At 40.2% G+C, this 13,744-nt stretch overlaps 1 protein-coding gene across 1 annotated transcript in view; it reads right to left on the bottom strand.

Annotated features, from left to right (window-relative positions):
- GUCY1A2 (guanylate cyclase 1 soluble subunit alpha 2) overlaps positions 1-13,744 on the bottom strand; it is a 172,120-nt gene that overhangs the window by 147,680 nt on the left and 10,696 nt on the right. Inside the window, exons 2-3 of the mRNA XM_082762492.1 lie at positions 8,582-8,643; positions 3,799-3,920 (exon numbers count right to left, since the gene is read on the bottom strand). Coding sequence (XP_082618618.1) covers positions 3,799-3,920; positions 8,582-8,643 — 184 coding nt within the window. The remainder of the gene's footprint in view (positions 1-3,798; positions 3,921-8,581; positions 8,644-13,744) is intronic.

The raw sequence follows: 13,744 nt of genomic DNA on the forward strand, positions 1-13,744 counted from the left end.
CACCAGGACCATGGTGCGAAGCATCTGCTCCCAGTCTTCCAGACTTACTAATGACTTCAGCCTTCACTGTCTTCTGATGAATAAGGAATGCTAAATGACTATTTTAGAGGCAGTTAGAGGGTCAGGAGAGGTGATTCATGTTGACATTATCTAAGGCAAGAGATCATGAGGTTGCTTCCAAGCACCTTTAAGAAAACACTTCCTTGCAGCCCTAGACAGCAAATCCCTGTTACCACTCATATAAATAAATCAAAAGCCAGATTTGGTTCAACAGATTCACTAGCCGCTGTCACAGTCAGATTCATTCCTGTCTCCAATCCCAGGAATGTCAGTTGCTCCAATTTCACATCTATGTGGTTATGTTCTTCTTATATAGAAAAGTCTCTTACTAATCCTTATTCAATCAGAAAAATAACTATGCACATGAAAATTAATTACACAGCCTCCATTAACTATTTACTTGTTGTGACAGGAGCTAAAAATTAAAATGGGGAATTGCTCAGAGATTTACCTTTTTTTGTTATTATTATTATTTTATTTTTTTAGTATGAACTCAAATTTGGTCTTTAAAATGCGAGGTTTTCCAAGAATAAATCTCTACAAACTTATTTTCAACAAAATCAATAATTTCCCAAGACAGTAATGCCTAGTTGCTACTCCTACACTGTGATTCAAACAGCCTGTTCTGTCCCTGACATGCATAGACCGTGAGAAAACCACTGAAAAACCAGGCTGAACATCACTCAGTGATGCTAAGGGACCACAACTAACATATTGATTTAAAAGCACTCTAAAGACAAAAACATATTCATAACTATTTTTAGAACACTATTTTTTTTCACGGTGATGTGAGTACTGAATATCTAATTTGTTGGGTTTCATCAATAACATTAATACATAAACAGTGTTACGAAAAGTCATTATTTTATATTAGTCCTGCCTTATCACTCACAGTGCTTGTTTCTGGGAGCTAGCATTCAATTATTAAAAAATACAAACAAAATATTCTATAACTAATATTGGATATATTTACAATTTAATGTGTTCTTAATTCTCTCAGCGACCCAAAAGTGGAAAGTGCCAAGCACAGCCTCTTCCCATGGCTTTGATCAGCAGCAAAAGGCTCTCAGAACCTCCCTGACAGTCCTTAGCATCTTGCAGGATAAGGCAGTTGACAAAGGAAAAAGCACTTTGACCGACAGGAAAGCAGAGTCATCTCTAAACTAGAATATATTAGTCTGATTAACAGTTTAAGATAGAAAAGATAGACATGCAAATCATATAAAAATACGAAATCCAGAAGGATTTTTTTGTCAGTAGTACACGGTGGTCCAGACTTTCTGTGGGCAGAATATGACCTACAGTATTCACCTGACAACGAAGGTATATCACATCTCTAATTATCATGCAAGCTCAGACTTCAGTTCTGTGCGTCATTGAAGAAAGACTCTCCAGCTGCACAATGCCATACAAATTCTGCAGGTTTATCCTGTATATTACCAGGTCAGAGGAAACCTACAATGAACCAAAATGCCATCTTTTGTACTTTCCACCCTAATTTCAGCAGCTTACTGAGGCCTGCAATAGAGTTTAGAGCAAATAAAGTTTAGACATTATAAGTACAGTCCCAACTGTTCTGAGTGATATATAAAAGTTCAGAAAAAAAGCTCAGTACTCAACTAGCAAAAATGTCATCACAGTATCACCCGCTGCTTCCTGTTAGCTGTGTGCTGGGCCAGAATCAGAGTTTTCAAGCTGGGAGAGATCCCAGAGGTTGCCAAGTCATTCAGACCAGGTTGCTCAGGACTTCACCCAGTTGTGGTTAAAAAACACCAAGGGCAAAGACTGCACAACCTCTCTGGGCAACCTGTGCCACTCCCTGATTGTCCTCATGGGGAAGAATACTCAGTCTGACCATCTCCTGTTTTAATTTAGGCCACTGTCTCTCACTCTCTGCACCACTGTGAAGACCCTGGCTGTTTCCCCCACAACCTTGTAGGCTCCAGAGGTTTCAAACACCATCTCTGCTCCAGGCTGATCAAGCCCAGCTCCCACAGCCTCTTCTCACAGGGTAAGTGCTCCATGTTTCACCATCTCAAGGGCCTCAACTCATCTCCCTCAGTTTATTAATTTATCCATATTTATGGGCTCCCGGTTTGGATTTTGTAATGCAGATGTGGTCTAACATGTTCTGAGTAGAGGGGGGCAAGCACTCATCTCAATCTCTATCTTTGCCCCTGTTCACGCAGTCTAGGCTGCCACTGGCCATCATTGCTGTTAGAACTCACTGCTGAATTTACTATCAGGACTCACTTGCTGCCCATCAGGACCCCCAGGACCTTGTTTGCAGAGAAAGAACATCAAGAACTCTCAATTTCAGACTCCCATGAAAGTAGTGGATGATAAATGACACTAGACAGCAGTGGGCACAGACAGCTACAACAGCTCAGCCACTGAGCTGCAAGTGGGTAAGTTATTTGACCTCCAGACTGAGCCCAAACACACATAATGCTGATAAACTCACATCAACCAACAACATGACCACTGGTGTTACTTTATTGCTAGAAGATGGCATGATTGTGTATAATTCATATATAAGACCACTTCATGTCTTAAAACATAATGAAAATTTTATTGTTGATTGGTGCAGTCCTGGAAGTAGCGCTGTGTAATATCACCTTTTCTACTCTGCAAATGACTATCACAAATAGATCAGGAAATTCTGCTTTCAAACTATTAACTTTAAAAGCAGTTTCTAGTTTTCCTCCTTACAGATCCCTGTAAAATATAGATAAATGCCTAATGGTTAAAGCTTGAGCTGTAAAGTTTACTCTAAAACAAGGAACATGATCAGTTTCATAGAACTGAAACAGTTAAAACAACCCCAATACAATCAAAATTTACATTCTTAGTGTTGAGCTCTGCATCTTTTTCATCTTTTTTGTGTGTGTGTGTCTTTCTTGGTAGATTTGCATCAGCAACACAGGTCTGACTGAAAACTAGTAAAACTTAGTAACAACTAGTGAAGAAGAGTTATATGGATATATAATAAGTGGATGCAAATAGCCAGCCATTTAGTTTTGACACCACAATTTGAAAGTACAAGTACTTGTTTCATTAGCTCCTGTATACAGCTCACCAGAACTGCTAAATGAAGCCTTGACACCTGACTGGAGCTATCAGCACAAAACAGGTGGCTTCCAGTGACACTACAGAGAGAAGCTCAAGCTCGCCAGGTAATTTTCAGGAGTTTGCTGTGTATTGTTGGTGTATCCTAGTAAGACAGTTGCATTTCAGTGATGGATGACACCATCTTGACATGCAACATTTCTAAAAGTTTCTTGCAGCAAGCATTCTTTAGTGTGAATGTCAGTTTCCAAAATGTTTCATGTCATCCTGCTCTGTGTTTCTCAGGACCTCTACGCATCAGGTCCATAGACCCTAAGAGCATCTGTTGTTCTGTAGAATCTTAAAACACTTTTTGAAATAATTCCAAGACCCAGACCTGGACAGATGCAAATTCACTTCAGCTCAAACCCTGTGAAACCTCCCTAACCACTGACATCAACCTGAGTTGATGTATCCCTACTGAATGCACCTCCACTGAAAAATCATTCTACTCAAATGTAGAAAATATGAGTTGAAAAGGAGACACGAGATATCAGTACACTGATATGTAGCTGCCTACATCCTAAATTTCCTTTGTTAGAACTAAAATGCCTTGTTTCACTGCTGGTAATAAGATGGTCAGTATGCCTTTCAGCTGAAGGTAACAAATTCCCTTGAAAAAATACATACCAAGTACATTAGCTGTACACTGGAGAATTCCTGAGACATCTTCAGCTTCTTCATTGCCAGAGCAATCTGTATAGGAGCATCTGTTTGATATATTGTGAAAATTCTTCTCTGCATCCCTGTAACTACAGTAAAAAATAAAGAAGTTATGGCATCTCCTTATACAAACGCAAGATAGACAAATACCTTTCAGAAATGGTAGTAGATAATAGACCCCCTTGTCTCTTCCTTCTTTCCCCCTCCATCACCCCCTTCATATATATTCCCACACAGATGACACATTAGTAGCTTGGGCTACATTAGTAGCATTATACTAGAATCTGGAACATTATCTGCAATGAGAATAAATGCATTTAAAACAAAACAAAACAAAAACAAAACAAACAAAAAAACAGTATCAAAGGATTCAGGCATGAGGGAAGGGTATCAGGCGTATTTGTCATACTTCATTCCCACTTGGATCCTGTAACAAAGTTTTACAGTAAACTCCAAGTAGAATGTTTATGAGGCAATGGAGAGTATCTAATAAGAAGAAATCTTCAATGCCACATTATGTTAGCACTGCAAGTATAAAACCTAGCTTTCTCTGTGGATTATCTGCTGAAGAGATGAAACTTGTGTTATAGCTTGTTAAAGAAAAATTAAAAAAAAAAATCCCACCTGTGCTGAAAGGTACAGAGTTGTGCTCAGACTAACAAGAAAGCAGCTGACATCTAAATTATTCTATTTGATTTAGCCTTGCCGCATTGGTTTTCCTTAATTCAACAGAAACAGAACAGAACCTCAGACTAAAGCTTAATACTAAGCTTTATGCAGGTGATAATGAGGATGGAGGAGGAAATGCAAGTAAAGAAAGTGTTACAACAGAATGATAATGCACTTGGCAAAATATATAATTGATTTAGCTCAATGCACAAAGATTTTTAATGAGTATTTTATTAACGGTTTTGTTATGCTTTCATACTTTGTTTATACTTCATAAATCATGAATAGCAGTTTTAAGGACTGGACTCCTCATCTGACTAACTTCTGAAAAAAACAAGTGCCTGTTTTGCCAGCACCCATGGAAAAGGCTGGAAAGGATTCAGACTGTACATCTGGTTACTCCAACAACAAACTGGTTTTCCATCTGGAGCAAGGTTAAAGGTTGCTGGTCCACAATGCAGTGACCACTCACCACTCAGTGGCCCTTGGTGACACCAGGCCATGTTGCAGAAAAAAAAAAAAACTTTATCCTGCTTCAGAGGGATACCACATCCTGACCCACTGCCTGAGCTCAAAGTCATAGCCCAAAGCCAGAACCAAGCCTGGTGGCCAGGCCTCCACAGCCAATAAATACCACAGGCTTCCTGGAATGGTACCACGACCATACCTCACATCTGCTCTTGACCGAGATAGGAGATTTAATGAACATTTTGTAGAATCATAGAATGGCTTGGGTTGGAAGAGACCTTAAAGATCATTTAATTCCAGCCCCCTGCCATGGGCAGGGATACCTCCCACCAGACCAGGTTGTTGCCCAAAGCCCCTTCCAACACGGCCTTGAACACCACCAGTAATGGGGCATCCACAGCTTCTATGGGCAGCCTGTGCCACAGCCTCAGCACCCTCTGAGTGAAGAACTTCCTCCTAATGTCTAATCTAAAACTACCCTTTTTCAGTTTACAACCATTTGACTTTGTTCTATCACTACTAGGAGTAGGACTGGAGAGCAGCCTAGAAGAGAGGGATCTGGGGGTCGTGGTAGACAGCAAGTTGAATATGAGCCAGCAGTGTGCCCTGGCAGCCAGGAGGGCCAACCGTGTCCTGGGGTGCATCAAGCACGGCATCACTAGTAGGTCAAGGGAGGTGATTGTCCTGCTCTACTCTGCGCTGGTGCGGCCTCACCTCGAGTACTGTGTGCAGTTCTGGGCACCACAGTATAAAAAGGACATGAAACTGTTGGAGAGTGTCCAGAGGAGGGCTACGAAGATGGTGAAAGGCCTGGAGGGGAAGACGTACGAAGAACGGCTGAGGTCACTGGGCCTGTTCAGCCTGGAGAAGAGGAGGCTGAGGGGAGACCTCATCACAGTCTACAACTTCCTCGTAAGGGGGTGTCGAGAGGCAGGAGACCTTTTCTCCATTAACACCAGTGACAGGACCCGTGGGAACAGGGTTAAGCTGAGGCAGGGGAAATTTAGGCTTGACATCAGGAGGGGGTTCTTCACAGAGAGGGTGGTTGCACACTGGAACAGGCTCCCCAGGGAAGTGGTCACTGCACCGAGCCTATCTGAATTTAAGAAGAGATTGGACTGTGCACTTAGTCACATGGTCTGAGCTTTTGGGTAGACCTGTGCGGTGTCAAGAGTTGGACTTGATGATCCTTAAGGGTCCCTTCCAACTCAGGATATTCTATGATTCTATGATTCTATGACTACACTCCCTGACAAAGAGCCCCTTCTCAGCTTTCCTGTAGGCCCTCTTTGGGTATTGGAAAATTGCTATAAGGTCTCCCCAGAGTCTTCTCTTCAGGATGAATAACCCTAACTCCTTCAGCCTGTCTTCATAGATGAGGTGCTCCAATCCCTGGATCATCTTTATGGTACACATGAAGATGAATACAAAATTTATGCTATGTTATGCATAATTGCCAAGCCCTGGCAATGGGGCTGCAGGGGCCTCTGTGAGGAGAGGCTGGGGTTGCCCTGTGCTAGTCCCAGACAGTTCCAGCCAGTTCTAGCCAGTCTCAGATGGTTCCAGGTGATTCCAACTGGTTCCAACTGGTTCCACCTAGTCCCAGCCAGCCTCAGTGGCCATAATGCAGGGCATGGCTCGACACAGCAGCAATGCCGATGGTGCCTCTGAACACACATTTAAGAAAGGGAGGAAAAAAAAAAAAAAAAAAAAAAAAGGAAGCGTGAGGGATGAGGCAAAAATGTCCAAGAAAGAACTGCATGAGCAGCATGGCCGGCAAAGAAAGAGAGGAAGGAGGTGCTCCAGGCACCAGCAATGGTGTGTAGCTGCATACCCTGTAGCCAGGGGAGGACCCCACGCTGGCACAGATATGCCCTGAACAAACTGCAGCCATGGACAGCTCATGGTGGAGCAGAGCAGAAGTGTGTGGAAAAAGAAGCAGCTGAGAGGTACTATTGTTGCTTGACAGCAACCCCCATTCCCCACCACCACATGGAGGGAGGAGGAAAAGGAGCTGGGGATGAAGGAGTGAAGTTGAGCCTGTGAAAGAGGGACAGGGTGAAAGGTGTTTTAGTTTTGTCTTTGTTTCTCACCATCCTACTCTATTTTTACTTGCAACAAATTAAATTAATTTCCCCCAAGATGAGTCTGTTTGGCCCGTGACAGTAAATAGTAAAGAATTTTTCTGACTTTATTTTAACCCAGAAGCTTTTTTGATCTTATTTCTCCCAACTGTCCTTTTGAGGAGAGAGAGTTAGACAGCAGCAGGGTGAGGCCTGCAGCTGCCGAAAGTTAGCCCACCACAGTACGTATCAGCAGTATAGATCTCCAGACAGGACAAATATACGACATCTAGAGACAATTTTGACTTTCACTGACTGAGTTTTCAGTTTTTTCACTGACTAAATTTACATTGGCATTCAAAAACTTGAGTCAAAGTGTGCCAGAAGTTACGGGAATTACAGGTTTCCGGAGTGTCCCATTTTTAAACTTTGCCCATTAAAGTAAGGATATGTAAACCACATGTGGCCATAAATTAGAAGCTGCATTGTTTTTGCACACATGCCTTTTGCAAGGCACTGTTTCACCCACTGAAGTCTTTTAACATGAGAATTCAACCAATGCTTTTAGCATCTGAACAAAGTAGCAGACAAAAGGCTTCTCCCTTTGCCTGTTCTCTGGTTGGTATCATAATTATCTGCCAAGACTGGCTCCCTCACTGCCCTCAGGTGCCAGCCAAATCTGCAAACATTGCAAATGACATCTACCAAGCTAAGGCACCCTTTGAATTTTAACCAAACATTGAGAAACATGCAAGGACAATTTCCTCCAGTGCACTGAGCTTCAAAACAATGTCATAAATTCTGAAAAGACCCTGAGCGCAGCCTGAAAAAAAAAAAAATTCCCTTACATCTGTGTAATTAAATTCAGAGGACAGCATTCTTCATTTGTCACATGGCACCACCATTTAAGGGCTATAGACATGCAGCCATTGTATTCTGACTCTGTTAGAAACGTGAGCTGTCTGTGACAATAAAATACTTGTGCAGGTAAGAAAAAGCTTGAAAGGAGATTATTTTAATCACTGGGAAAACGTCTCAGGTTTTCATGATGATAATTGCTATCACTTCCCTTTTACTCCTCAGTCAACTCTTAATTTTCTTACTAAACTCTTAGGAGGTGGTTTTCTGCCCTGCTTCTGCAAAAAAACTGCAAGTATGGTATGCAACCATGCCAGTGTATATAATAAGAAATAATGTAGGACTTTGCAAGACTGGGGCCTCAGGTCATAGCATAGATACATTTTCCAGAAATCTCATGTGGTTCTACGAAAAGCAAATTGGAGTAGATCCTATACTTTTATAAAAAGATTCCTTAATTCTCCTTATATAGGAAATGTCACTGTTAGAGGAGCAGTCATGCTGTGATGGAATTGAATGAAAGCAGAACTGAACAGCAGTTTATCACTAACATCTCTAATGTGTACTGCTACTGCAGAGCTTCCCTAAGAATTTGTGATAAAAATTAAAAAGCTTGTCAGTCAAGGCCATAGCTTTGAAAGCATAAGGGAAAATACTCCATGCAACTTTCACTACCTCACATTAACACTTACCCAATAACTTGATGCTCAAAATACTGCAGTGTCCTTTGAAGAGTTTGCCGAATAGTCTGAGGCTATGGAAGAATAAAATGAAGAAAAAAAAAAAAGTAAGATTATGGAAGTATAGCATAGTTTAATTAACAAATCTTCCAATACACTATTTTTCCCCAGTTTTACTCCTTAAAATCATCTACCTGTCAGGTGCCAATCATGGCAATAGCAATAGATAGGAAATATTATTCATTCCTTGTATCTTACTTCACCATTTAATTTTACAGTGAGACATATAATTTATACTGCTAACAAGACTATTTGTGCATAACAAAGAAACCACTTCACAAATAGCTCTCCCAAACTATCACCTACCAATTATCTCATTACTTTAAAATAATTAATTTAAAATAATCTGCAAGAAAATGCTATTATTTTGTGGTGAAAGTATATCCAAGAAAAGCCATTTGGGTTTTTAAACTTTGTATGCTCACTAGAGCATTTTGCATTAAAGAAGATTATAAAGACATAATTTATTTTGGCTTGCTTTCCTGACAAGTTGTAACTCCCAAGTTATCTTTTAAATCATCAGGAAGCTCAAGTTTATCAAAAGAAAATCATGACATGCTTCAAGCATTTATATACTGTTCCACTATAACAGGTGTTCACCAAGCAATGTATGTGCATATCTGTGTTTATTTTCATTATTAATACCACTACAGTATTCACCAAAATACATATGTTTATATATGTGTTTATCTTCCTTACTACTACCGATACTACTACTAATACTGCTGCTACTGCCAGTGCTGCTGTTCCTATTATTTTGAATTAATACACAAAAAATCTTTGGGTAAATCAAGCAAATGTAAAATCCAAGTCATTCTCTTTGGAAACAGGTCTATTTTAGAAACCTGTTTGTTCGGAAATTTGAGCTCTTTCATTCTTGAAAATAAATAAATAAATAAATAAATAAATAAGTTAAAGTGATTTCGTTTGAACTAACATCAACTTTGAAAGTCTCAGATTTTGCTGTCTGCTGTGCAGATCCAGCACTTCAAGACCTGACCATTCTTCCTAACGTTGTTCGTGAGTTTGCAGAAAGAGGTATTTGCTTTGATGATGGCAGGAATGCAAAAGACTATACTAGGTTTGTGCAACTGTAAAAAAAAATAAAAAATTTAAACCATATTATATGAACTTGTCTTCCCTTTTGAATTTAAATGTGTAGAAATGTATGCATTTGCAAAAATAAGCTCAAAATACATGTCAACCTTGAAATAGTTTTTGTGGGTTTGTTTGTTTTTTGTTTTTTGTGGTTTTTTTTGATAGTACTTCATCAGATAATTACTTCACATCTCTGCAGGAGCTAGGTTTCCTGTGCTAAAGGGCATTAAAAGTTATACGCTCTTTTGCAAAACACAGTGGAAGTGTCATACGAATGAAACCACCACATACCAAAAATTCATCTCTCCTTAGTTGTATGGGAGCAGTTGAAGTCCTTAGACCTTATGGACTACGAACTTATTTCATGGCATGTTCTCGCAGAAACTCAAAAGCTTTCCTGTACTCAGTAGGCACAAAAATCCATTCTTCACATACAGAAAATATATATTTTCCCACTCTAGCAACCAGGCAAAGTAAAATGGCTTTAAATAAGCAGGTCTAGACAGCTGCCATCTCCTATTTCCATACTGCATTTCCCTCAGTCCCACTTCTACACACAGAACTTAAGTACTCCACCAGGACCTACTTTGACATGAAACATGGAACGCTGGAAATTTTTGATTGTTAAATTAGATATCCTTTCTGGATCCCCCAAAGTACTTTTACAGCAAGCATATGAAAGGCAGCAATGCTTGGTTCCATAGTGAAGAGGAAGAAAAACAGACTTTTTCTGTTCTCAAGAACTTTTGCAGCTTGATGACACTTCAGCAATCCTCTGGGGATTGTCTTTCCCCTTCTCATTCTTGACACACAGATGTTGCACTTTTTATCCAGGGAAAAACCCTTTTGAATACCTCAAGATTAGACCATATAAGCAACCTCCAAGTTCTGAGCTTGATTTCATCAATCACCTCCCTTCCCCCACAGTGCTGAATGAAATAAGAATAGCTCAAGTACTACTAACTCTCCTCGCTAAGCTAAATCATCTGCTTAACTATTGTTAGAGAACTTTATACAATCCCATACACTCATATACCTTTCTACTGGCACATCCTTCCAAATATTAGAAATTAATTTACAATCTACAAATATTATAAATTAAAGCAAAAAGTAGGATTTCAGATTAAAACACTGGTCATAAACAGAGCTCTGTGCAATATACCCATAGTTAATATGAAAACCAGCCTGACTCACAGTTTTTCTCCATTTCTGACAAGAATGGCATGTCACTGTACATGGTTAAAAAGCCACTGTGTTCAACTTCCCAGTTTATTGTAATCATTGGTGAATGTACCTTTGCTATAGTTGTAATTCTGTCACTATGACCATCTTGCCATGACTAAATAAAGGGAGAGGAGAAAAGTGACACCTGCTTACAGCTGCCTACATAGGCAGTTTGGTGTTCTACTTCTTTCACTACTGACTATACATTGCCTATGAGAGAGGGAGTGGGTAGGAAAACATTTCTATCTCTTTTCTGCATCCAACAGCAGGACTTGATGAAGACAAAATAACTAAGCCTTCTAGTAGCATAACACACATCATCTCTCAAAGAAGCATAGCTTCTGCTGTTAGGGGAGATAAAAGACGTATAATAATGCACGTCCTCCACTGCAATCAATGCAAGTCTGTGCCATACAGGTACCCAGTGGACCTTATGTACTAAGGTTTTAAAGCTTTAAGACCAATTAAAATGAAAAATATATATATATATGTAAAATAACAATAATTACCTAAACCAGTAATTTTTAATAATTTATTTTGATTAGAATGATTTATTACTATTTTGTTTGCATTGCAAAACAGTTACATCAGTTCAGGTTTCTAAGGGCAATTCAAATTTAGACATGCCAGTACTGCTATTTTTACGTGTAAATTAATCCAAAAATTGCCATACCAGATCATGTCCAAGCTCCATCTAGAATGATAAAGTAGAGGGAACCACTGTAGATGATGACTGATCTTTTGCATAGCAGATGCTATAGGACTTCCCTGAAATAACTCTGAATCCAGATAGCAAGCCATGGCTAACCCTAATATATCAAAAGAAACGGTAAAATAAAATAAAATAAAATAAAATAAAATAAAATAAAATAAAATAAAATAAAATAAAATAAAATAAAATAAAATAAAATAAAATAAAATAAAATAATAAAATATAAAATATAAAATATAAAATCACAGAATCACAGGTTCATATACATTTGAAGGAACCTTTGAAAGTCTCATTATTCAATGTCCTGCTCAGAATCATATCTGTTAGAACTGGTTGCTCAGATACTTCTCCAGATGAGTTTTAAGTGCCTTCAGCAATGGAGATCCAAACCCATCCCAGTATTTAACTTAAATATTGGTCTGGAACTTCCCATTTTCAATCTTTCCAGCCTCTCATACTTCCACTGTGCACCCCTGAGAAAAGTCCAGTTCTGTCTTCACTACATCCCTTGACCAGGTATCTGTAGACTGCAATACAGCTCAAGGATGTCTCTTCTTAAAAGCTGAAAAAATGCAGCTTTCTCAGCCACTCTTCAAATGTCACTAGCTCAATGGCTTAACCATCCTGGTAGTCTTTTGCTGGCCCCATTATCAATCCCTGAAAAAAATGCAGAGGTAGTTGGTTGATAATTTGACTTTGTGCCACTGATCACCACCTACTGAGCCCAAAGATCTTGTCAATTTTCCACCCACCTTATCATCCACTATGGAGTCCATATCTCACCAGTTTGTCTCTAAGGACACCATAGGAGACCATGCCAAAGACCTTTCCAGAGGCGAGGTAAACAACATCCCCTCATCCATTGAGCCAGTCATCTCATTACAGAAGTCAATCAGGTTGGTCAGGCACAATTCATCCTTGTTAAAGAGCATAAAAATATATAAAGGGTTTTAAATGGTGTAAAGGGTTAAAATTTGGTCTGGCTGGTCCCAATCACCATCTTGTCCTTTGTTGCTGTTGTTGTTGTTCTCAGAAAAGGTTTCTAAAATGATTTGCTCCTTCACTGTCCCAAGGACTAGGGTTAGGCTGATTTGTCCATAGTTCCCTGGATCCTCCTTATCCTTCTAAGTGCTGGAAGTGGTATTAGCCTTTTTCCAGTCATCAGCTACCTCCCCTGATTGCCATGATGGGGAGGCTTTCCTATCTCCATCCTTGCATGCTCAGGCAATGCCTCTGTACTCTTCTAGGACAGCCAATCCCTGCTTCCAACTTCTGTAGACATCTTTTTTTTGCATTTGAGCTCTGTCCTGAGGTACCTCTTGACCCATGCTGGCCTTCCATGCTTATTTGACTTTCTGCATACCATAATCAGTCATTCTGGAGCTTTGAGGAGGGTGTAAAAGGGTCCCCAAAGATAAAACAACTTCCTGTGTCCCTCTGTCCTCCATGCCAGGTGCCCGTTGGATCCAGCCAAGATCTTTGAACAAGCCAAAATCTGCTCTCCTGAAGTAGGAGGCTGTGATTCCACTTAATCATCTTTCCCACTTCTGTTTTAAACTCCAGCATCTCATAATCACTGTAGCCAAGGCTCCCATCAACCTGTATGCCTTCAACCAGTTCTTCATTGCTTTTGAACAATAGCTCCAGCAGAGTATTTTCCCTCCTTTCCCCTTCTCCCCGCCCCCCCCCCCCCCCGCCCATCAGCTCCAAAGATCTCCTGCACCTCTATTGCCTTTCCAGTAATGTTGGATTGGCTGAAGTGCCCCAGGAGTATTAAGGCCCTCAATTTTGAGGCTTTCTCCAGCTGTCTCAGCTGTCTGAAGGTTTCCTCTACTTTCACTTCTTGACCAGCCAATGCATAGTAGACGTATCAACACACTACCTCTGCTAAACCGTCCTCTGCTCCTGACCACAAACTCTTGGCCAGCTTGTCCCATCAAAAGACTACTGCCTGCACATTTTGTTGACTCCTTTGCACAGAGCACTGCTCATGCTCCTCACCTTCCCAGACTGTCTGCCATGAACATCCTGTGTCCATTCCCTGCAGCACTGCTGTCCTGAAAGCCATCTCACACAAGGAT

Source organism: Aythya marila (assembly GCF_965140915.1).
Source record: "Aythya marila genome assembly, chromosome: 1".
NCBI lineage: Eukaryota > Metazoa > Chordata > Aves > Anseriformes > Anatidae > Aythya > Aythya marila.